This window comes from Ambystoma mexicanum, chromosome 14 (genome assembly GCF_040938575.1).
Source record: "Ambystoma mexicanum isolate Mex_15411 chromosome 14, UKY_AmexF1_1, whole genome shotgun sequence".
Taxonomy (NCBI): domain Eukaryota; kingdom Metazoa; phylum Chordata; class Amphibia; order Caudata; family Ambystomatidae; genus Ambystoma; species Ambystoma mexicanum.
Window position 1 is genome coordinate 221,059,236 of NC_090940.1, and position 23,848 is coordinate 221,083,083.

The following is a 23,848-nucleotide window of genomic DNA, read 5'->3' on the forward strand; positions in this document are numbered from 1 at the left end:
CCTGTTTTGCCAATACCATGGCAGCCCGTAAGATTTAGGTATTTGGGAATAAACATTTACCACAAGATCGAGACAGAACACAAGCACAACACGGAAAAGGCGATAGAGGGGATTAAGAACAGTATGGTATTTTGGTCCAGACTGCCCCTGACTATGATGGGGAGGGCGGCCTTGTTCAAGATGGTGGTCCTGCCTAGACTTTTGCACTTTTTTATAAACGTCCCGTTCCTGATACCCAGGAGCCTATTTGCGAAACTTCACAGCGTGTGCAGGGGTTTTGTGTGGGGCAGCTCTAGGAATAGGGTGGCTCTGTGGAAGCTCCAGAACCCGTGCGACAGGGGGGGATAGGCCTGCCTAACTTCGAACTCTATTACCTGGCGGGGCAGCTGCAGTACGTGGCCAGGTGTCTCTCGACTGAATATTCGGCGGAAGCCAGGCTCCTGCGCGAAGATACAGCCCCATATTTTCTGATGGAAGCGGTGTGGTTGGGCAGAGATAAACTGGTGGGCAAGGGGCGGTTACTGAGGTTGGGCTGGGAGATCTGGCACAGGACATGGAAGATTGGGGGGGACTCGGAACCATACTCCCAGCAGGCCCCTTTGGCGGCTCTGTGTGGGAGCGACTCTCAACTACTTGAATCGGTCCGCAGATACTGGGAACAGGTAGGCCTAGTCACCCTCGGGGACATATGGCAGGAAGGGGAGGAGGTGGACTTTCAGCGGCTGCAGGAAGAGACGGGAGTACATGGTGGCCAATATATAACCTACACTAGGCTGGTGAAAAAGATTAGAGAAAGATGGCCGGAGACAGTGCTCGCGGAGGATCCAGATGCCTCCCTGGAAACCATGTATGATGTATCGGAGGGCGGGCACGAAATATCGAGGATATATGAGCTCCTGCGAGCAAGGACAGGGAAGGAGTTGCTCCAATTGAGACAAGACTGGGAGGAGGAGGTGGGAGGACCCATGACGGATGGGCAGTGGGAACGGGCCCAGAGGTACCATAAAAAGGTGTCCCGTAACGCGAGATTCCAACAGCTTCAATTGTATGTTACCCACAGGGCTTATTTAACCCCCGGGAAGATTGCAAAGTTTGGGGGATCAGCTATACAGCAATGCCCCAGGTGTGGGGAGGTGAACGCGGGACTGCTACACATGTTTTGGGCTTGTCCGGAGGTGCATAGATTTTGGAACGAGGTCAAGACGAAACTGGCTGGCGGGGGGGTGTGCTGGATGTGGAATCGGCCTGGTCATGGCTTGCTTGGACTATTCCCTAGACCCCGGCATTTGAAACACATAAGCAAGATGAAGGACCTGGCCTATGTCTTGGCCAAACGTAGGATTGCCATGGGCTGGAAGGCGGCCCACAGACCTAGGGTGGAGTTATGGTGGACAGACCTCTTGAGGTGGGCTGAAGCTGAATCTGTAGTCTGGTTTGAAGCGGTCACCAGGGGGGGCGAAGAAGAAGTAGGGCCCTTGCTGGCCTGGCGGCAATTGGTGGCCTCGTTGACAAACCCTCACCAGGGTGACAACGAAACAGAGGACCCGGTTGATGGCGGTCTAGGTAGGGCGCCACCCAGTGATGTTCCCATAAACAATTTGTGAGAACCGGCTCTAGTTTAAAGGGGGAGGGGAGAGTTGGGGAGTTTGAAAATGTGTTGAAATATGATGCTTTCTATGTTTTCAAACAGTTGTAGTGTGTTTGTTTGACCTTAAAAAATATATTTTTTTTTAAAAAAAAGCTCTGGTCAGTGTTAGCTTGTTCTACTGTGTTCTATCTACCTATTGTGAATACTCTGTATACTGCCTAACTCTTCTTGAGAGATGTCTGACTGCTCAGCCACAGCTACCAGGTAAATCTGGGTTGTACAGACTGCTACAAATTGGGTTTACTGCCAACCACCTGTAGTCTTAAATCTTTTGCAGTGGTCCCATAGGGAACTCCAGAGGTTTCTGCCTAACACTCTGCGCTTCACACAGGAAATGTGTTCCGCAGGCTGGTCCGTTTGTTCGTTGTGGGAGGGTGTCAGAGTTGCCAGCTACGGCATACGTTTCAGGGTCAGGTCTTCCCCGCTTATGGCCGCCTGCGTTCAACGCTGGTGCGCTGGTGTCTCCAGCACTCTGCAACTTGGCTTCGCTATCGGGAGACGGGATTCACCTCAGCCTCGCTCGGTGGGGCTCAGATGCAGACCGCTACCCTTGGGGCGCTTCTTCGCACCTCTATCCTGATCCGTCTGGCTCTGGCGTCAGTGTCGGTAGGCGTGCAGCTGTCTCACTCACCTCGCTCCCCATGTGAGAGGTGCACTGCGGGCCGGTTTGCCTGTTTGTCTATTACGGCAGATTATCAGGGTCGCCATCGGAATACTGTGTTCCGGGGTCGGATGATCAGATCCATTCCCTGCTGCTGGCTGTTTGCATCCACCGCTGGTGTGCTACGGTCTCTTGCGCGTCACTGCAAACCTTTGTTTTAAGGAGGCAGTGTTGCCAAAGGGAGCTCAGGCGCAGGCCGCCTGTTTGGGACAGGTTTCCTTATGCTGGTTCTTGTGTACGGTTTTCCTTCAAACTTTGTCTCCATACCCTCTGACTATTGCGGTCCATTAATTCCTCCATATTTGAACGATTGAGGAGTTCCGAAGGGGGTAAATCATGGCGGTTTATGCGGTCTGTGTAGGAGCTGCCAACCCACAGCCATCTTGCTCTGGCTCTCGAGCGCCCCCCCGGAGAGTCAAGTTTTGAATGTTTTGTCTAGTCTTGAAGATGTGAAAGAGGCTGTGACGCCTGTGATTGGTGTAATGGCAATCACTTATTCTTGAGCAACTGCCTTGCTACTGCTGACCATTTATAGTGCAATTTCAGGTTTAATAGATGTTTTAATGAACATTACATACTCATCTGTGCCCCAGATAAGGTTTTGAGGTGGGAGTATTTTATACACTCTTTTATAGAGTGTAAACTAAATTGCAAGAGAAAAAATAACTTGCCTCAGCAAGAGTGTAAAGTATGAAACAGCATAATGGATCTGTTAAAACGATTCTTCCCATTTTAATTTTTTTTCCATCTTATGTTCAAGTATCTACTGTTTTTCTCTGGCACTCAGATCCTCAGGGGCCTCCCTGAAGGGCCCCCCCCCATAACCGAAAGGTGAACACGCAATCCACTAAGCAAGGTAGGTTAGGAGGGCTATGAGGATCAGTGGAAGGAACATCCATCAGAAAGAATATTCCTGAGAGGTATTTGTTCTTCTAATGGAGTCCTTCCTCCTACAGATTCCTCATCTACAACAGACTGCCATAGAAATACGTATATCTGGAAGAGGGAGAAGAGCAAGGACACGCCATGTACCAGAAAGCTCTAGCGGACCACCTGACCAAAATGTGCACCCTGCCCTTAGAGGAAATGCAAGCTCCATGTTTGATGAAAATGTGCAGTGAGGACTAGGTAGCCACCTGGCAGATGACAAGAACTGGGACTCTTCTCTTTGCAATGCAGAGGTAGCAGCTAGGCCTCTGGTCGAATGAGCTCCAAGACCTACAGGCAGATCCTTTTCAGCCAGATTGTAGCATTCTGAAATGCAGTGGTTTGATACACATCAACAGGATTTGTTTGGTCAAGGCCCTGCCAGCACAGGCACCAGCATAACCCATGAAAAGCTGGTCATCCTTCCCGCCATCCCTCGTCCCGGAGATGTAGTAGTTGATGACCAGCACTGAATCCTGCCAATGGATCGCTTCTCTGGCTTGGAAGGATGAGGCGGCGGAAAAAAGACAGAAGTTACTTACCAACTGTAACGTTCTTTCGACTAGATATTCCGCCCACGTATTCCTAATCTTATGATATTCGTATTCGCCAGCTTCGCTGCTCTGGAATTTTTTTTTCGCCAGAGGGCGCTGTTCACAAGGTCGTGGCGTCGATGCCCCTCGATGGGCTCCGTACCGTGTCGACGTCACCATCAGTAAAAATAACTTGTGCTGCGCCCGTTGGCTTCAGTTCTGTTTTTCAGAGGAACTATTCGAGGAACACCCAAGCGTGCCTCATGACAGACAGACTCTTTGTGAGAGGAAAGTGTAAGTAACGTAAACTGCACTGCGGGGCAGGATGGGCGGGGTGATGAGGAATATGTGGAAGGAACATCCCGCCGAAAGAACGTTACAGTTGGTAAGTAACTTGTTCTTCAAATGGATTGTGTCCTTCCACATATTCCTCATCTTATGATAGACTCCCTTAGCAGTGGTAATTTTGGAGGTGGGAGTACTAATTATTGTTCTCATGGACGGAATGAAGTACCACCTTGGCAAATAAACCCTCATTAGAGGAAGAAGCATCTAAGCAATAATGCTTGATGAAGGTGTGCATTGATGCCCATGTTGCAGCTGAACAAATATTTGCTGCAGGGAATCCCCTCTTCAGAGCACAGAAGTAGCCATTCCCCTAGTAGAGTGGGCTCGCAGCCCATTTGGTGGGTCTTTTCCCGCCAATCTGTAGCATTCAATTATAGCTAGAATGATCCATCGGGATATGGTCTGTTTTGTCACCGTTAATACCAATTTATGGACAGTATAACCTACAAAAAGTTGGTCATCCTGACGCAATTTTGACATTCTTGAAATTTAAAAACAGAGTCCTTTTAGGGTCCAGTCTATGCAATCTCTCCTCTTCTTTGCCCAAATGAGGAGGAGGTTAGAATGTTGGTAATATGATTTTTTGTAACAAATGGAAGTCAGAAACTACTTTTGGTAAGAAAGATGGTTTAACTTTAAGAACTACGTTGTCCTTGTAAAACATAGTATATGGGGGTTTACATGAAAGAGACTGTAGTTCACTAACCCTGCGGGCTGATGTTAAGGCTAAAAGGACAGTCTTTAGTGTTAGAAGCCTCAAGGGACATGAGTGTAGAGGCCTTTCAGGAATTGAATCATTAATGGTATTTTGAAGTAGGAAACCTCTTCCGAGGAGCGCTTGAAAATGGACAGCGCAGCAAGATAACCTTTAATTAGATGCAATAGGAAAGAAGGCACCATTGAGATGCCACATTGTAAAGGGTCCACATCCTTATCTTTGCACTAGTTACTGAACTTGTTCCAACGACATTGGTACAAAGATTTCATTGCTGGCCTAATGGCTGAAAGCAAAATCTCCATAACGTCATCCGGAAGATCCCAATCCTTGTATCTCAACCTCTCAGAAACCATGCGTGAAGGTTGAGTGTCTTGACCTCTGGATAGAGAACCCAACCTTCCTCTTGCGACAGAAGATCCTCTCTCTGCGGAAGATGTATTGGAGGGCAGATGGACATGTCCAGAAGGTCCGGGTACCACGTCCTCCAGGCCCAATCCAGGGCAATAAGGAGCATGGTTTTCCTGAACTTTCTCAACCTCCTGATTACTTGAGGAATCACGGGGAATGGAAGAAACGCGTACCAAAGTGGAAACTTCCAGTCCACCACGAACGTATCTCCTACAGCTCCTCTCGGAGGAAATTCCCTTGAGCAGTACTGTTCACACTTCCGGTTAACCGTGGTCGTGAACAGATCCACTTGAGGGGTTCCCCAAAGGGCAAAGATCTCCAGAAGGACTTCCTGAGCTAGCTCCCACTCGTGGGAGACTGTGCTCTGCCTGCTCAGAGCGCCTGCCGCTGTGTTCTGCTCTCCGGCTAGGTGAACTGCCGATCGAGAGATTCCTTCTTGTATTGCCCAGAACTAGAGCTGCATTGTCTATCTGCACAGTGGTAGTGGCCCTACACCTCCTCTCTTGTTGAGGTAGTACATGGCCACTGTGTTGTCCGTCATTATCAGGACATTCTTTCCCTGTACAGAGGGCAGGAAGGCCTTCAGAGCTAGTCTGATTGCCCTCAGCTCCAATAGATTGATATGTAGTTTGGACTCCGATGGAGACCAACGACGGCTGATTGTCAGATCGTTGGTATGGGGTCCCCAAACCTTGAGTGAGGCATTCGTTACTACTGTTATCTCCGGCCATGGTTGCCAAAAAGATTCTCCTTTGAGGATGTTGTCGTTGCAAGCCCACCATAGTAGTGCCTGAGCAACTGCACTCAGGACTTGCAGAAGATCCAACATGTTCCCCGAGAACTGGGACCACTGCGTTCTGAGGGCCCACTGAAGGGATCTCATTCTCAATCTGGCCTCTGGCACCAGAAAAATGCAGGATGCCATAAGGCCGAGCAACCTCAGAAAATTGAAGGCCAGCAGATGCTGGGCATTCTGGAACTTTGTTACCATCTGCAGAATGTGGAGAGCTCTCACCTCGGGAGGCGAGGCTTTGCCCAATGAAGTGTCCAAAACTGCTCTGATAAACTGGAGCTTTTGGGATGGTATCATGCAGGACTTCTTGAAATTGAGGGAGAAGCCCAGTTTGTGAAGGAAGTGACAGGTGATCGACCGAATTTTGAGCTTGTTCGGGAGAACGTGCTCTGATCAACCATTCGTCCAGGTATGGGTAGACGGGAATCCCCCCTCTCCTTAGACTCACTGTCACCACCGCCATCAGCTTGGTGAAAACCCTTGGGCGGAGGTCAGCATGAATGGCAGAACTCGAAACTGATAGTGAGAACAGCCAACTGCGAACCTCAGGTACTTTCTGTGCTTGGGATGGATTGGCACATGAAAGTAAGCACCCTGAAGGTCCAATGATACCAACCAGTCTTGGAGTTGCAGAGCCTGAAGGATCTGAGAAAGGGTTACCATCTTGAACTTGTCCTTCCTGAGGAACTTGTTCAAATTTCTTAAGTCCAAGATGGATCTCAATCCTCTGTCCTTCTTTGTGATGAGAAATTAAGGGGAGTACCAACCCTTGTTCCTCTCCGCTACAGGTACATGTTCCATTGCACCTTTCTCTAGCAGAGTTAAAATGCCCTGCAACAGGAGCGGATCTGGAATTTTGGCAGAGTTGGTACCCGGTGGATAGTCCTGAGGCCTTTTTAGGAAAGGAAGGCAGTAACATTGAGCTACTGTTTCCAGTGCCCAAGCATCTGAAGTAATGCCCTGCCATTCTTTCAGATGTTGAGAGATTCTGCCTCCCACTGGGGTTTTGTGTGATAAGGCCTCAGAGTGATTTGGAGGCCCCTGCAGGAGCGGCTGATGGTAAAGATGCTGTTCCTGAGGATGGCTTTGCAGTCTTTCCTCGTACACCGCAAGTGACATTTCTTTTGCCTCTTTGAAAGGCCTGTCCTCTTCCTCTACCAAAAGAGGAGTAGTACCGAAAAGGACGAACCCTCCAGGAAGATGATCCCGAATAGGGTTTCTGAGGCTGTTGCATGGAGGCGCTAAGAGATTTAGCTGCCGCTTTTGAGGTCTGTAGTCTTTCTAGGCTTTCATCAGTCTTACTATCAAACAGCCTGAAGCCATCAAAAGGCATGTTGATAAGTCTGGACTGCACATCTGGTGCAAACCCCGACTTTCTCAACCACACAAATCTTGCGTAGCACTGTGCTTGTAGCCATGGACCTGCTGATACTTTCAGCAGTGTCCAGTCCAGACTGGAGACATTCCCCCATTACCTCCTTTCCGTCTTTGACAATATTCAGGAAGCCTTCCCTTTCCTCGCCTTCCGGAATATGTTCAGCCGCCACTGAAATGCAGTCCCACAGGGTATGTGTGAACCTGGCCAGGGTACGGGTGACGTTCGTTGACTTTAAAGCCATGCTACCCGAAGTAAAAACTTTACAGGCCCAAGCATCTACCTTCTTATCCTCTCTATCCGGAGGGATAGTTGGATATGCAGTCTGTCTTGTAGTTGCAGCCTGAAGAACCAGACTTTCTGGAGTGGGATGTATGTTCAAATACTCAGGATCAGAAGTAGAAGATCTATACTTCTTAGGGAAATTACTGTTTACGGCAGCAATGTTGTCAGGAGCTTCCCAGTTCTTTTCTACTGTTCTCTGAAGTGCCCTATGGAAAGGGAGAACTGGGTCCTTCTGGGGGCCCCGATCTAGAATATCCGTCATATCATCCCAAAGGTGGGTGAGGCTCTACCCCAACCCATATATTCCACCACACTATTCATTAAACTCCTGTACCCTGAATCTGCATGTTCTACAGGGTCAGGTCTCGCAAATTCTAACTCAGGTGACACATCAATGCCACTAGCAGAGTGAAGAGGCTCACAAAGGTCTCTCATTTTTGATTATGGATCTATTATCAAAGACATAGACTTTAAAAAGTCTGATTTTGGTAATGGAGTAAATCTCCTGTCTTGTTCATGAGTTTTCGTCGAGGGAATGGAAGGATCCTTCGATGGTATCGAAGGAATCTTCGACGACACCGATGGAGTCTTCGACAAAGGCGTCGAAGACGCTTTAGTCTTGGATGCCGAAGCTGTTGCGCCGATGGCGTCAACAAAGTTGCATATGTTTTCGACGACTTCTGTTTTTTATGCAGTGTCGGGGAAACACTCTACTCTGGAGGATTCCTCAACGATTTGACGTCGACTCGAGTCTTACGAGTTTCACCCATACTACTGGGTTTTACCGCAGTAGTTCCTGACTTCCCTGTGTTGTCCGATGGAGCGACCGGGGTCTGGCTCTTTTGAGGCTTCTTTGAGGGGCTAGAGGCCGCATTCTCAAACACCTCCATCATCTTTCTTCTAAAATCTTCCCATTTTCCTGGGTAATCCGACTTAGTCGGGCATCGGACCAATTCTGTAGATGTATCAGATGATGACGAGGGAGATCTATGTCTTCTTTTAACTCTTTTTGAAGAGGAAGATGAAGAGTGCCTCGATCTACTACGAGATCGGGATCTCTTAGAGTGTTTTTTGTGACGCTCCGATTCTTTCGAATCGGACGATTTTTGATGTCTTTTTGACAACGGCTTCGAAGAGGCCTTAGAAGCACCCCGCCCCACCGCCAGTTTACCTTTCCTTTCACGAAGGGCCTTCTCCGTCATTGACTGACAGGAGCCACAGTCGCCGGGTCGATGATCTGAACCCAGGCACAAAAGACAAATGCAGTGAGGATCTGTTATCGACATCTTCGAACCGCAGTCGATACATTTTTTGAACCCCGTCTTGGGTGTAGAAGGGGTAGATGAAGACAACATTTTCTGAGAAAATTTCGAAGCGCGCCGTTCGAGAGCAAAGCAATCGGAAAAACTGAACTGAAGCCAACGGGCGCGGCACAGGCTATTTATACTGATGTTACGTCGACAAGGTACAGAGCCCGTCGAGGGACATCGACGCCACAACCTCGTGCACAGCGCCCTCTGCCGGAAAAAAAAATCCAAAGCAGCGAAGCTGCCGAATACGAATATCATAAAATGAGGAATACGTAGGAGGACAATCCATGCGAATGAAGGATTTTTTGAAAGAGATGGAAGTCTAAGACTACCTTCCGGAGAAAGAATGCTCTCAGTCTCAACATAACCTTCTCTTTAGAAAAATTCAAATGGGGAGATAGTAATGTGTTAATTTCAAGAGTGGAAGTTAAGAATGACTGGGATATTCTGGGGATGTAGGTGCCATTGAGAGATTTCTGATGTGCTTGGGCTACTGTGGTAAATGGGTCGGAGCCTAGTGATAAATCTATGCAATGCACAAGTAACTCTCAGTTTTGTTTTTCTTGATATACTTGAAAAATGATTAATCTCTTTATTGCTAAGTGTGAAAAACCTAAGGACTTTTCCACTGTACTCCCCTAGAATCTCTTACACAAGTGGCCAGGGAAGGGCCATTACTCTTGGCTCCCGACCCTGGGGGTGGACATGCGAGGGAGGATCACATAGGTTTGGGGTCCTCAGGGAGTGAGGGAGGGACACCCAATGGTGAGACATGGTATCCCCCTTTTCTAACTATCCCGGAAATCACAGTCCCTACCTATAGTCCCCACTTCAGCTTCCCCAAACTACTTAGACGATGAAGAGGAGGAATAACCGGATGAGGATTACCTCCTGTGTGATATCTAGAGCCATGTCACACTAATGAGGTCAGGCAGAGTCAGGCATATCATCTCAATCACACACATCTCAGACTTGTTAACGCTTAGCAGAGTGATAAAAGGTGGCAGGCACAAGCACAAAGAGAGCGAGACTGGGAGCCGAGAGAAGCAGCTCCAAAGAGGTCAAAGGAGCAAGGTGCTGTCAAGCGGGCAGGCCAACGGACTACGCGAGAAAAGCTGCAAGCGTCAGAAACCCTTGCTGGAGCCCCGTGTTTGCAGACAGGTGTGAGCGACTTGAACAGAACAGTGTGTGCAACCGAGAAGCACGCCTTGCAGGTACTCCAGGACAGCCAGCTCCCCTCCTAAGCACGAAGCAAGGTTGGGGAGGAAACACAAGGCTGCAGGCGACGGCCTTGGAAGCAAGCAGGAAGGCGTCGCTGAAGAAAGCCCCCTCCCCACTCCCCCTCAGTAAACGACCAGTGATTGATCTGAAGGCCAGCTTGTGTTAGAAGTAGGCGGGGGAGCAGTGTTAACGAAAGGTTGCGATAGAACTGCAGAATGTTTAATGAAACAGAACTGTTATGGTAAGACGAGAAAGGATACAGATTGACAGTTGGGTTAGCTAGGAATCATTGTCCCTTCTGAATACTCTATAATTCTGCATAAAAGTAACTTTCTGTGCAAAAGGGAAGGCAAGATTTAGGAAGCAATTGAGAACCGACATTAAGCAAAGCAAATACAGGAAAAGTATACGCAACCTAGGAAGCTGAAGAATTATGGACTATTGAAAGTAAACAGTTGTGAAAGGCCAAGCGGCCAAAGTAAGAAAAGGCAGGCTCGAGCCCAGCAGAGCGAGCCCTGTAATGAACTATTGAAGAACGGAAAGTGCATTTTGAAATACTGTGAAATGAAGGTGAACATTGTGTGCTGCGGTTAAAGAAAAGGGAACATTGAAACAGGTTTTGAGTCCCGCAGAGGAAGGCCTGTGTAGGACGATGGTACTTTAATTGTTTCAGAACTGAACTGTACATGGAAAACGAGAGCAAGAGAGCCTAAATGAGCTGTTGAACTGTGCAGGTGCCTCAGTAAGTCAGAGTGTGCTGAACTTGATGAAACTGTGCCTGTCACGTATCCATCTGAACTTTCTAAACCCCTGTGCTAGTAAACGTGGGGAAGGGAACTACTATACAAGCCATTCTGACACTTCTTTTGATAACAATCTTGATGTCTTTCTTTCCCCTGTACAGATTTGCTGTTAGAGAAAGAGGGCTAGGTTAGGTTCCTTTAGTATAGGCCTCATAATTTGACTTAGACTGATGAGAACTGTTTTTCTTTTGTTTCATGGTCGAGACTATGCCCATGTTAGAGTTAAAATTAGCTAGGAATTACTCCAACCCTGCTGATTTTTCTAAATAAAAGGTTTTGAAACTTGCATCTGTTGTCGTGTATATCTGCTGTTGATAACATGAAGTCTTTTCATTAGGTTGTCCATTATATTGGTTTAAGGACATATTTCATACCCAGAAAGTAACCCAGGGGACCAATAGCACCAAAATATGTTGCACAAAAAAAGCTGCAAGCGCATAGGATTTTCAGAAATTTAAGAGCAGAATTTCAAAGACATTAAATCAGTGGATTCTCATAAAGTGGCGCCCCCCCATGTTTTTTTAACTTACTTTTAAACTAATCTGCAGAGTGAGAGAGAAGACAGTGCATCTTTTTTCTGTTCCAAGTATCAGTTACCAATAGAGGTTTCAGCACTGATGACTGTTTTGTTCTAGTTCATCAGCGGAAGAACAATGATATGTGGATAAATCAGATCTTGTCTTTGAAGAAAAATATGACATTTCATACACACTGGCTCTCTCATAAGTATTTTAATTCCGATATAGATGAGAAAAAGCATTCTGCTCAGGGAACTCTTCAACTGGTGGAGATTGCTGTATTTTATCAGTAAGCTAAGAATTTCATTATCATTTTTGTCTTAAAACGAAGGACTTTAAAATTTCCTGGTAAGAATGTTTTTTTATTATTGAAATTCAAGAAGTGTGGCCGGTTACAACCAATCTCAGATGAAAATTGTTTACAAAGGTTGTAAAACGACTCTCATGCCTCGTATTCTAGAAATAAGGCGATTTTTATCGTGAGGTCTGTAGAAATTAAACAACTTGGGGAGACTTAATTTTGCCTAGGGGCTTGCAAATTAGCAAGCTGGGTCCTTGATGCCAAATATATTCTATTCTAGCATCCTCAATTGGGGCAGAGGCACAGTTTATAAGCCAACATCTTTTGACAATCCCAAGAAGGACAATGCTAGTTTTCATTTATTATTTACCTTCACCAAAGTAGCAATTGCAATCAATACCGGCAACATATTTTACCTTGAAAATAACCGTTAACTCTTACCTTAGGAGGTAGTGGAGGTGGTACCACTCGTTTCAGAGTTGACCTAGAGAAGAATAATAAAAAAATTAACAACTTATTACTGGAAAATCACCTCTATGAATAGGTTCAAGGCAGCTGGTTAATAGAATAGCAAGGTTTCTAGTGAAAACAATATTACTGTAAATTAGCCTGAAACTAGACAGTGGCCTTTTAACCAGTTTTATGTAAAATGGTTGTCAAAGGACACCAGAAAGATAAACAAATGCATTCACTCACAAACAGCATAATTTGAAGAAATGGACTGTAGGGTATTAATAGCATCAATTATGCCAATGTTCCGTCCATTACTAAAGAACCCCAAAAGGGGGAGAGCATTTATATAGAATCTTCAAGGAATACAGAGTCCTAGATAAGGCCAATGCACAAAAATACTATAACAATACATTGGGTACAATTTAGCACATAAACTGTGCTGCATTTTGTGGATGATATTTAATTTGCGATCAGCACCCTGGGAAGAACATTTTATTCTGCCCAGCATGTCAGGATGGAGGATTGTGAGCAGATTCAGAGCAGTGTCACTCAGAATTTCCTTGAAGGAACTATGGAGACAAAAACTGTTCCAACATGCACGAAGATGATTGAGAGGAACAGGACTAAGGGTCAACCAGATTATGATGCTTAATGGGGATTCAATACTCCATATGATAGCTACCATATGAAGTGATGCAGAGACAGCAACTCTCCAAGGCCTTATTTAGGGTAGTACATACCCAATTGGAGAGTAGGCTTTCAATGATTTGCAATCTACAATGAATGATGAGCCAACATCAAGAGATTGTTGCTGTTGCAGATTTAATACACATAATACATCTGATTGTTTCTGTTTATTTACACACATATGGTAGTGTGAAGAGGCTCAATAAAGAAAGTTTAAAACGTTAAAAAAAAGAGTGGCCCTCTGTGTACAAGAAAAGGAGAGAATGATATGGGGAGCATGCAATGAAAGGCACGCATGATGTCTGTCTTTGGTAGTATCACACAAGAGAGAAGAAGGAGTACTGTCCAAATACAGAATTTGAGGGGCACACCATAGATGCATATCAGCCTGTCAAACACATGATAATAACAGGGAGTTCACACATCTAAATGGCAGGTCTGCAAGTATGAAAACCTCTTGCAGTATATGCCTTTTTTAGGCTGAACTAATGTTTATGTATTACACTAAGACCTTTAGCTTCAGCTCTGTTTTGCATTTGATACGATATGATAAAATAGATAGATAGATATGATAGAAATTATATTTGGTAATTTCAACCTTGTCAATGAATTTCTATTGGTTATTTTAAAGTTAAACTCAGCTGCCAGTAATGTATCCCTGCTTAACATGAATATTTCTTTCCTCTAATGGAATCTCTGATTAAGACTTATGAGAAATCCACTCAATGCTTTAAACAAGATTTGTCAAAATGGTTAAATGAGAAAACTCTCAAAATGCAAGAGGACCTAATCAGTGGAAGAACAAATAAAATGGGCACGTCCTACCCCTTTTCTCTACACCCCTGAAAACGGATTGTGCAGAACTGTTGTCATTGTTACAGGGATGCTCCCACTCCTTTCTTTGGACGTGCACGTTAACGTTTGCGCAATGACTGTGACTGGGGATATTGAATAAGAAAATGCAGATGACTTGGGAAAAACCTTTTAATTTAAAGAGAAACTGTAAATCTTTTAGAAGGCACAAAGAGGAGCGTGTGAGTATCTGTTAATGTTTTAACCGTTTATTATCGTTGCTCTTTTTTCAGAGTAAGAGTCACAGTGTGCGACTATGGAGAACCTGTGGGCGTCCTCCCATCTACTCACCTTGGGTATTCCTCTCAGGTGCCAGGGAAGGGCCATTGCTTTTCGATGCCAACCCTGGGGGTGGATATGCAAGGGAGGATCACCAGGTGTGGGGGGGGGTTGCTAGAGGATCTTTGGGGAGTGGAAGAAGAAAGTCATCAGGAGAGACACGGTATATCTCGTTTCCATTCCATAAAGAATCCTCAGTCCTTGAGGCTTTTATAGGGTACTGCCAAAACACGCTCCAGTTCTTCTTTTAAAACTAGCCTCTGGATAAAACCCCTGTATCAGGGGGACTAAGGAAGAAAACTACAACAAGAATGCGTTATTATATGGACAGTATATTCCCACATTCAGCCCCTCTGGTGAAATTAAGAAGTCATAAGTCATCAGAATATCCTCTACCCACCTTTATTAGCCGTTATCAATCCCTTTCTGTCATTCCTCCTCAGTCACACCACTATAGTACTGGGACAAAGAAGAGGCGACTAGGAGCAGTACACACCAATATGTCATTTCACCACTTTGGTACTGGGACGAGGAAGATGTCTGAAGGCTGTTATGAGGGTCAGGCAGGTCCAGAGAACACCAATAACTATGGTCAGGCAAGGCTTAAGGACTCGCCCCTGCAACCTGTTAAGTGGTTGCAGGTGCATAAAAGGTGGAGCTGACAATCAAAGAGAGAAGCCAGCAGGAGAGTAGCCAGGCTGTGCACGTCCGGCCTGCGAGGAGAGAAATCCTGGCGAGAGGGAGGCTGCCGTGGAGAGTCCTGCCTTGAGGTCAGGGCATTGGCAAATACCCAGCAGAGACAGACGCTGAAGCCTGGGCGGGCCACGGAAGGGTCAAAACTGTTCACGCCTCCTTGGTCAGGTGCCCACAGCCGGAGCTGTGGGGCACGGAAGAGACCCCAGTGCTGCAAACTACCAGCACCATCCGCGAGTGGTGAACAGAGCTGCATGCAACTCACAGAGGTTTCCAAAGTGCGAGCATGGCTCACAGCATCACAGGGACGTGGAAGCAGAGCAGAGAGCAAGGGAAAGAAGACACACCGGAGGCCGCCAGGGTCCGGTGAGAGAACAAAAGAGAACACTTGTACCAGGGTGCTCATGGGGCTATTGTGAAGCAAATGTAATTGCTGGATGAACGAAAATCAATATGCAAAGGAAAGTGAACCTAAAGTGAGGGGTTATACTACCAAGTTGAACTATGAGAGAAAGCCTTGTAAATAAAGCATTATTGAATACTGAACTAAAGGAAAGCTTTGAGAAGCTTATGAATGGAAAACAAGTATGTGTGAAACGCAAATAATACATACTGAAAGGCAATTAACGAATCCTATGCGAAAGTGACAAAGCAAGTGATGAACATTACTGAAGACTGTGAAGGTAATGTGGTGAATGATAGTACACTGTCCACCAAACCTTTTGTATAATTTGTGAAGGGTTATCCTTAGTTTGGAGGCTTGTTTGGTGGAGCAGTATAAATACCCCGTCCTCTACCTCTCTTAGTGTCAGTTGAATGATAGTTAACACCACAGAGTGAATTGTGTGAAAAGAACACATTGTGGCAAAGCCAAGAGACTGGCAAGGAGAAACCAAAATATAAGTGAACCAAAGCACAGGGACAGTGACAAAGAAACCTGTGTGGGCAAGAAAGCCAAGGGTCATCAGTTGTGTGGCTTGTAATGGGTGGACCAGGTGGTCCGACAAGTGCGCCTAGACCGAAGATACCCTGTTGGTGAAAGTCAAGGAAACATACAGATATGCATGAAAGAGATTGCTGAAGTGGAAGCAGAAGAGAGCAATCTATGTAAACTCTTAAGGAATCAGAAGCAGTGTAAAGTTAACCTGGAACTAGTTTTGGATATTAAGAGACATAAACAAAGAGTGAGCTGGCAAGCTGTACAAGTCGAGGTCTTGGGGAAGGGAAACCTAAGACCTTGTGAACTGTTTTCTTGCCTTGGGGAGAGGAACCCTGAGGCCCCCTTTTTGAATTAAGTTTTCTTTGTGGAAGAGACAGCCCCAAGAGAGTTTTAGAGATTGCTTTGAACTTGGGGATGAGAACTCTGAGACGTCTAGACGTATGTCATTGCCCTGGGGAAGCAAACACTGAGGCCATTTCAGAACAGTGTTGTCATCTGGGGGAAGGGAACCCTGAGACCCCTTTTTGAACTGCATTGTTGCTTTGGGGAATGGAACCTTCTCTTATCTTATCATAATTAAACTTGTAGAGCGCAGCATAAGCCCAAAGGCATCTTGGCGCTAAGCTAAAGGCGATCCGTCCAATCCACAGGAAGAAACTAAAACAGGAGAGTCTTAAGTGCTCGACGAAATAGTAAGTGAAACTCAATGCTGCGCAGAAGGAAAGGACGCTGGTTCCAGGCTTTTGCAGCAGCCACCGAGAATGCACGCCCACCCATACGAGCAAGCCTGTCCCATACGGGGCTGTATAGTCTTCAGATCTTGTGAACGAAGAGGCCTGGAAGGTATATACAGACTAAATTTATTCTGACGAAATTCAGCACCTAATCCATAGAAGGCCTTGTGCACTATGCACAATGCTTTGAACCTAATACGTTGCTCAATGGGGAGCCAGTGGAGATGCCGCAACAGCAGGGTTATATGAACATCCCAGGGAGGGCGAAGAACTGCCCTAGCAGCCTCGTTCTGCAGCAGCTTGAGGCGCTGCAAAAGATGTTTTGGAACCTCAAGGCCCATTTGGAACTGTGTTATCTTCTTGGGGAAGGGAACCCCAAGACTTTGTGGAACTGTTTTATAGGTTTTGGACACAGACAGAATTTTAAGTTTAACTTTACTGACTCAGACAGTCCTTAGTTTCTTTAGGTAGGGAAATCCCAACTTAGCATAGGGCAAGACAGGCCATATATCATCCGGAAATTTTAGTTAATAAAAGTATTTTATTTGAACTTTGAAATCTGTTGTATGTGTCTTGACTCATGATGCCATCACAGTACACACTGACATTTTATTTAAAAAAAACTTATTTTTAAGTATCATTAAACAAGGGAAATACATCATTTGAAAGGAACCCAGTTTTCTTTTTTTTTTAAATGTAAAACCCTCGACAAATACCTCTTTTAAGAATGTGTAGCGTAATATGTTCTGTTTAAATGACATTCAGTTTCAATCTCACTTCACTAAATGTGCAGTACAAACATTACTAAATGGCTTGACCAAGAGATGCAGCTATGCCAACACATGCAAGAAATGCCACAGAAAAATGCACTTACTCTTCAGCATCTTCAAAGCTATCACCAAATCGTGTAAGAGGCGCCCTAGAAAAAAGTTATAAAATTGAAAACAGCACACAATATTGAATTATTTATATTTACACATGACATCCCATTAATTGTCATCAGTTGGATATTGTAATCAGTTAGATACAAGAAAGTAGCACAATTATATGGGACCATTGCACAAGACAAAAGGTAAAGTTACCCGTATGGTGATTAAGTTACGCCTAGCACCCCATTAACCGATTTATGCAGTGCGAGAAAGGGGAGGTATTCTCACTCCTACTCCCCTTGGATCCTCCATGCAGGTGGCCAGGGAAAAGCCATCGTTTTTGGATCCTGACCTTGGGGGCAGAGGAGCGAGGGAGGATCACTTGGGTGAAGGGCCCTTGAGGATTGGGAGTGGGGTGCCCTTTGGCGAGACACAATATCCCCCTTTCCTTAGTGGCAACCAATCTAATGCTCCCCCATCCTTGATGGGATATTATAAGTCAGTTCCCTTCAATCTTTCACATGTAAAATTTGACAGTACTTGGACGAAGAAGAGACCACCAAGAGCAGTGAAGATTACCTCTTTTCACCACTTTGGTACTGGGATGAGGAAGAAGACTTCTAAGAGTTGTGAGGGTCAGGCATGTCCCTCCGATTGTGGTCAGGGAGGGCTAATTGGTCAGCCACACCCGCAGCCTGTCAAGGGACTGCAGGTTTATAAATGGAGATCAGTCAGACAGAGGAAGAGAGAAGGAGCGTGAGACGGGGTGCAACGTGTGAGGCAGCTGTGGTGGTAGTGGAGCAGCACAAACCAGGATGCCGGCAAGACACAAGACACCTAGTGGAATTTGGGGACCTGATGCAGCTGTGCCGAGTGATTTCACCAAGCCTGGTAGCTTCCACACCCTTGAGCGGGCAACAGGAGCTGCCGTGGAGCTGGAGCAGAGAGGACGCTGCCCGCATGCCGACCGAGGCACAAAAGCTGCTGTGTGCGGAAGACGCACAAGGCAGGCCAGCTTGGCTGGCGCCACTAAAGCATAGAAGGCCGGTGAGTGTCGGAAGGGCAAAGAGTCTCTGAAGCGCTCCAACAAGACTGCGAGGGAATACGGGTCTGCAATAAGGAAACACTGCTGTTGAACTAAAGAAAAACTTAACTTAAAAAAGGAGCTAAGTGAAGGTGACTTGGTGCACAGGAGCAAGTGCCAAGGAAACCTGTATGTGTGTTCTGAGGAGTCCTGGGGCCCTGGTTGCGTGACCTGCAATAGGTGGACCGTGTGGTCTAATAACTGCGCCTAGACCAGAGATCTCTGTATGGTGAAACTTAATAACTCCGAACAGCCTAAAGAAACCACTGCATACGAGCTGGCAACGTGGGCCAGAAAGAAGGTTAAGTTGACCTGATGTCCTGTTCAGACTCCTTTCTTTGGAAATACTATACCAAGTAGAGGTGGCAGAATTGAAGACTTGGCAAAGAGTACTCTGAGGCTTCCAAGAACCACATTTGGTGTCTTAAGAGCGGAGTCTCAAGACCCCTTTGGCTTTTGGATTGTGTTACTGGAAACTTGGGGAAGGGAACCGCAAGTATTGGTTCAGAACTATACAACCTTGAATTGGGAAACGGTAAACTTTGAGAATTTTTCATGGAACTTTCTTGTACTTGCGGAAGGGGAGCTGAAAGTAAGCTGGGAGCTGAAAAAAGCTCAGAACCTTGAGTTGAACACGATTTCGTTTGACTGTGACATCAATACACATTGGTTAATTGTAGTTTTGAGGGTAATGACAGGTTTTGGACACATACAGACTTAAGTTGAACTCTGACTCAGACTTTCCTTAGTTTCGTTCAGGTAGGGAAATCCCACCTTAGCATAGGGCAAGTTGGGCCTTCAACCTTCCAGACATTTAAGTTAATTAACATTTTTTATTTGAACTTTAAGTCTGATGCCTGTGTCATACTTCATGATGCCTTCACAGCAGATTGGCACCTGCCCCAAATATCAAATTAATCGTGTAAAGAGGAGTATTATAGAGGACTTGTGACATATTCCTATTAGCTGAAGGTCTGCGGAGACCAGCAGAAAAGGAAGAAAGCCACATATGTTCTTTTTCTAATCAAAGGCCAAGAGAACCTTACCTTAGAAGACAGGGCTCCTGAACGTTCAGAACAGGGAAATTAGGCATTCGGTGTTCCAGCTATGTGCACATTTTATTTTATGTATTTATTGTTTGCTTGTTAGGTGCTTATACAAGAAGTAAATACTGTTTCAAAGTAAAATACATTTGAGGACAAAGCAATGTTGGGAAAATCCAGGATGTCACCAATTAATTGAGCTCCCATGAGACGGATGGATAAGAAATCCTAAACTGCATGGTGTCACAGATGGCTCAAATAATATGCCAAATCCCATAAATATTTTCAGGGTTCTTATTAAAGGTTTCAGCAGGGTGCTAGTGCCACCGCCCTCTCTTGTCTTGATGTAACTTTTTCCATTCTGCCCCAGGCATCCCCATTTCCGGGGTTAGTAGATAGACTATTATAGCTGAGCGTGATAACTAAAAGGCAGTTGCCTTTTCTATCTAGACTCCCTCAAGGACTTCATAAACTCACCCTGCACTATCAGCTGGTTAGTGGGTACCAGAGCAGCCTTCAGACACTCCACCCAACTTGGTTGTCTTCCTGTTGTGCCCTGTCGCTCCTCTCCCGCTCTCTATAGTCTACTCTCCCCTCACTCTACTCTCCTAATCCCAAAACATCCCTCCTTCACTCCTACTTGGTGCGTCCCTCCTCCTTGGTGCGTCCCTCCTCCTTTGTCCATCAGATGTCTCTCACTATTCTGCTACTGCCTTCACACTTCAATGTTATTACTCCCATAGACTCAACTACTTCCACCTCCATACTACTCCCTGCTCCACGCTACCACTCCCTGCTCCACGCTACCACTCCCTGCTCCACGCTACCACTCCCTCCACAATTTATGAGAGGGTCATGACCCTGTCAGGAGGGAGGAATAGGGAGATGGGTGGACCCCAGTCTCTGAGAACCCCTTGTGTGCCATGCATGTAGATTCCTATGAAGCTGTAGCAAAATGCCTCCTAGTACTTGTTCTGGCCAGTGTTTCAGTCTTTTCAATTTCAGTAGGCCAACCCCCATAGTGCACCTGGGAGCAATGGAGAAAACCCAGAGACTGGAGCCAAGAGAACAGAATCAAGAGCAGCTAGGAGATGTACTTGGAATCTTCCTATGAAAAATAATTCAGACATCCAACAACGAACCAGACAAACCCATACGGACAACTGGCGAGTGGGGGTGGGGTGGCAGCAGACAAACTGGGAGTGAGGGGAGACAGCAGGTGGATAGCAAAGACCCAAGAACCCTCCCCAAACCGAATTTCCAACAAAACCTACCAACACCTGAGGAAATCCACATGGAGAAAGAGCAACAAGAGCCTGTGGCTGCTACCACACCAGAGACGGTTTCCAAAAGCATGATGGATAAGGGGGACAGCTTATAGTGTTTTTTTTAAAGCCTCTCACTTGTGAAATCCAGCTTGTGGGGAAAAGATTGCCTGATTAGTTCATAGAGTCAGGTGAGTGCTGCAGCCAATGGAAGGGGGAGGAGTAGACAGCATCAGCAGGACACAGCAGAAAAGGAGAAAGAAGTGGATTTGGGTGAGTCCAGAGGAGGGAGACCAAAAGACCAGGCAGAGTAAGGATGGTGCGGACGAGCGTGGATACAGATTACTGAGGGAGTGTTCAAGGTGAGGCCGAGTGGTACCAGTTTGGGAGAGTGAAGTAGTGGATGAGAGAGTGATTGTGAAGGTGAGTGTAGTAGTGAAGGTGAGTGTAGTAGTGAGGGAAGAGTGGGGGACAGTAGAGAGAAGGGTATTAGTAGGCTGCGAGGAGAAGGGTGCAGGAGAGAATTCTAGGAGGTGAATAGTGAGAGTTAGCGTAGTGGGAGAGTGAGCAGGTGAGCAGGGCACTATATCTCTGGAAGGATGAGCAGGGTCCCATATCTCTGAAAAGAAAGGAGAGCAGTAGGTCAAACAGGTGCGAGTAGTAGTAGTGCAGAGAGGGGATAGTACAAGTAGTGCTGAGCAGGAGAGAAGTAGCAGTGCAGAGCCCGGAAAGTAGTAGGAGTATGGGAGAGTAGCAAGAGTAGTAGGAGTGTGGAGAGAGTAGTAGCCATAAAGAGGGGGGAGAGTAGCAGCAGTGCGTGGATGTAAGAGTAGTAGGAGCGGGGGGAAATGAGAGTAGTGGTGAAATGGTGAAAGTAAGCAGCAGAGAGAGAGGAACATCGGAGGGATAGAGAAGGAAGAGTCAGGTAGTGTGAGAAGAAATGGTGGATGGAGTGGGAGAGAGATGAACACATGGGATAACACATCAGGGTGTGAGAGGAAGAAATCAGAGTGGGGATTGATCGTCTCTTAAGGCACAACCCTACAATCCCTTTCTAACATCATTGATAGCGTAGAGCAGCCTAGGAAGTCTGGGGGAGCTTAGACCGATAAGGCGTTTGCTCTTAGAGAAGTAAAACCTTTGACAGTAGGGAGAAACAATCAGTATATATGAACCTGGGGAGTAGATATGCCTGGGCTAGGGAGGCACTGGTGAATTCTAGATGAGAGAGAGGGATGGCACTTAGTGAGCCCTCTTTTTCAGCCTGGTGCACACATTAAGAAATCTTTCTATCTTAATATTGGGCAATTAGCACATTAAACATATCTTACGTTTTATGAAAATAAAAACTCTTGAACTTTCAGTGGAGCTCTGAGTTATTAAGGCCATCCCTGACAGCTGGCATTATGTATTTTAACTGTTTGTTAGAATGTCTGGCTCCCTTCCCCCTTGTCACTATATAGTGTGTGCCTATCTTCAGTTAGTGGACCCAAATTTAAATATAAGGGTGAGAAGAGTCCTCAATGATATTTACTTTCTTTATAATGTATCGTGTATTTTTATACTATGTGTGTTACTTGCTAAATACTTATTTTATCTGAGAACTGTATATATGTGTGACATAATACATGAATGTGTACATTGTGACAAGGCCAGTAGTCTGACATTGCCAAGATGGGGTGGGAGCCTCACTCAACTAAGGGTGAGAGGATTAGAGATAAGTCTTGAACCAGTGTTAACCCTATTGGAGACAGTGGCAAAAGATAGGACCCCAATTACTGTCCCCTCCCCCTGTGCTGAAATGTTTTATGTAGACCACACATTTCTCAAGACATGCCACGACCAAATGCTTCCAGTTTCTATTAATCTTTTGTAGAACCAGCGCTGAGAATGATAAGGAATGGAGAGCGGAGCGAAACAATCCACAAGGGAGCAATAAGTCTAGGTGCGAACCTCGGTCGCGGCATACACCCCCCCGAGCAGTCACAACAGAGAGAGGGAGAAACTGCTTACCAATACAGCTGTACTGCCACAGACTACATGGAGCTCCCAGGCCACCATTGAAAGCTCAAGCAGCACCAAAGATGCCCCCTGCACCACCAGGTATCTGAACACAAGACAGATCCACCATCCCTTCCAAGACTTACTGAGAGACCCCAATGAACATGAATACGAACATGGGGTTTCTCAGGTCGGCAGTCTTAGTACACGGCAAGTCCCTGTGGAGTAAATGGGCAGGGCTTATCTCGCATTTGACCAATTTCCATTGTGCTAACATCCCCAGAGTGGTGAAGACACGGCCTAATTAGCTGGGGACAGATATCTAATCACAACAGAGGAGGGATACGAGCATGGGGCAGGAAACTAAGTGTGGGTTGTATGAGGTCGAGGTGGTAGACCAAGAGATCAACACGAGAAAAGAGAGTAGCAGCTTGTGGAGATTTGTAAATCAGGTGACGTATAGGCTTAGGAGTGATGGTGGTTCTGCGGTCTGAGTATGCAAGTGTGTAGAGAGGGTAGTGTAGAGTGTGATAAGACTGGTACAGGGTGAAAGGAGGGTGACTGAGTAGGGGTGTGGGAGGAATAGTAGTGTGGGAGGAGAGTAGTAATGGTGGGAAGAGAGTAATAGTAGTACAAGGAAAGGAATAGTGTAGAGGAGGGGAGCAGTGGTGTGAAAAGGAGCAGTGAAGAGGAGTGGGAGGAGAGGAAACAACAAAGGACGGATGTGAGCGCTAGGAGGAGTGAAACATTTGAGGGACAGTAGAGTGGTGGGTGGAGTAAGGAAGGTGAGACAGTAAGTGTAGAAGGGGAGAGTTAAGTGTGGGTGTGAGTGAACCACCCAAAGTCAAAAAGAGTAAGTGCAAGGCACTATCCCAAATTCCCATTAGGACACTAACAAGTGTTTAGAGAAGGGACAGTTAGGAAGTGCCTCAGGGACAGCAGATAGCCAAAGGCAGCTATTAGACAGAAGGGGTTAGCATTTGGTAGAACTAACATGGGTTATAGAGGACACCTGGGGCAGGGAGGAAATTCCAAGGGAGACTAGTGAGAGAGGGACGGCCTTAGGGCCCACAAAATTCTTAAAACCTGTGAACTGCTT

The 23,848-nt window shown here is 46.1% G+C and overlaps 1 protein-coding gene across 1 annotated transcript in view; it reads right to left on the bottom strand.

Annotated features, from left to right (window-relative positions):
- MAP4K5 (mitogen-activated protein kinase kinase kinase kinase 5) overlaps window positions 1-23,848 on the bottom strand; it is a 1,870,683-nt gene that overhangs the window by 1,074,123 nt on the left and 772,712 nt on the right. Inside the window, exons 16-17 of the mRNA XM_069638985.1 lie at window positions 17,362-17,406; window positions 12,291-12,333 (exon numbers count right to left, since the gene is read on the bottom strand). Coding sequence (XP_069495086.1) covers window positions 12,291-12,333; window positions 17,362-17,406 — 88 coding nt within the window. The remainder of the gene's footprint in view (window positions 1-12,290; window positions 12,334-17,361; window positions 17,407-23,848) is intronic.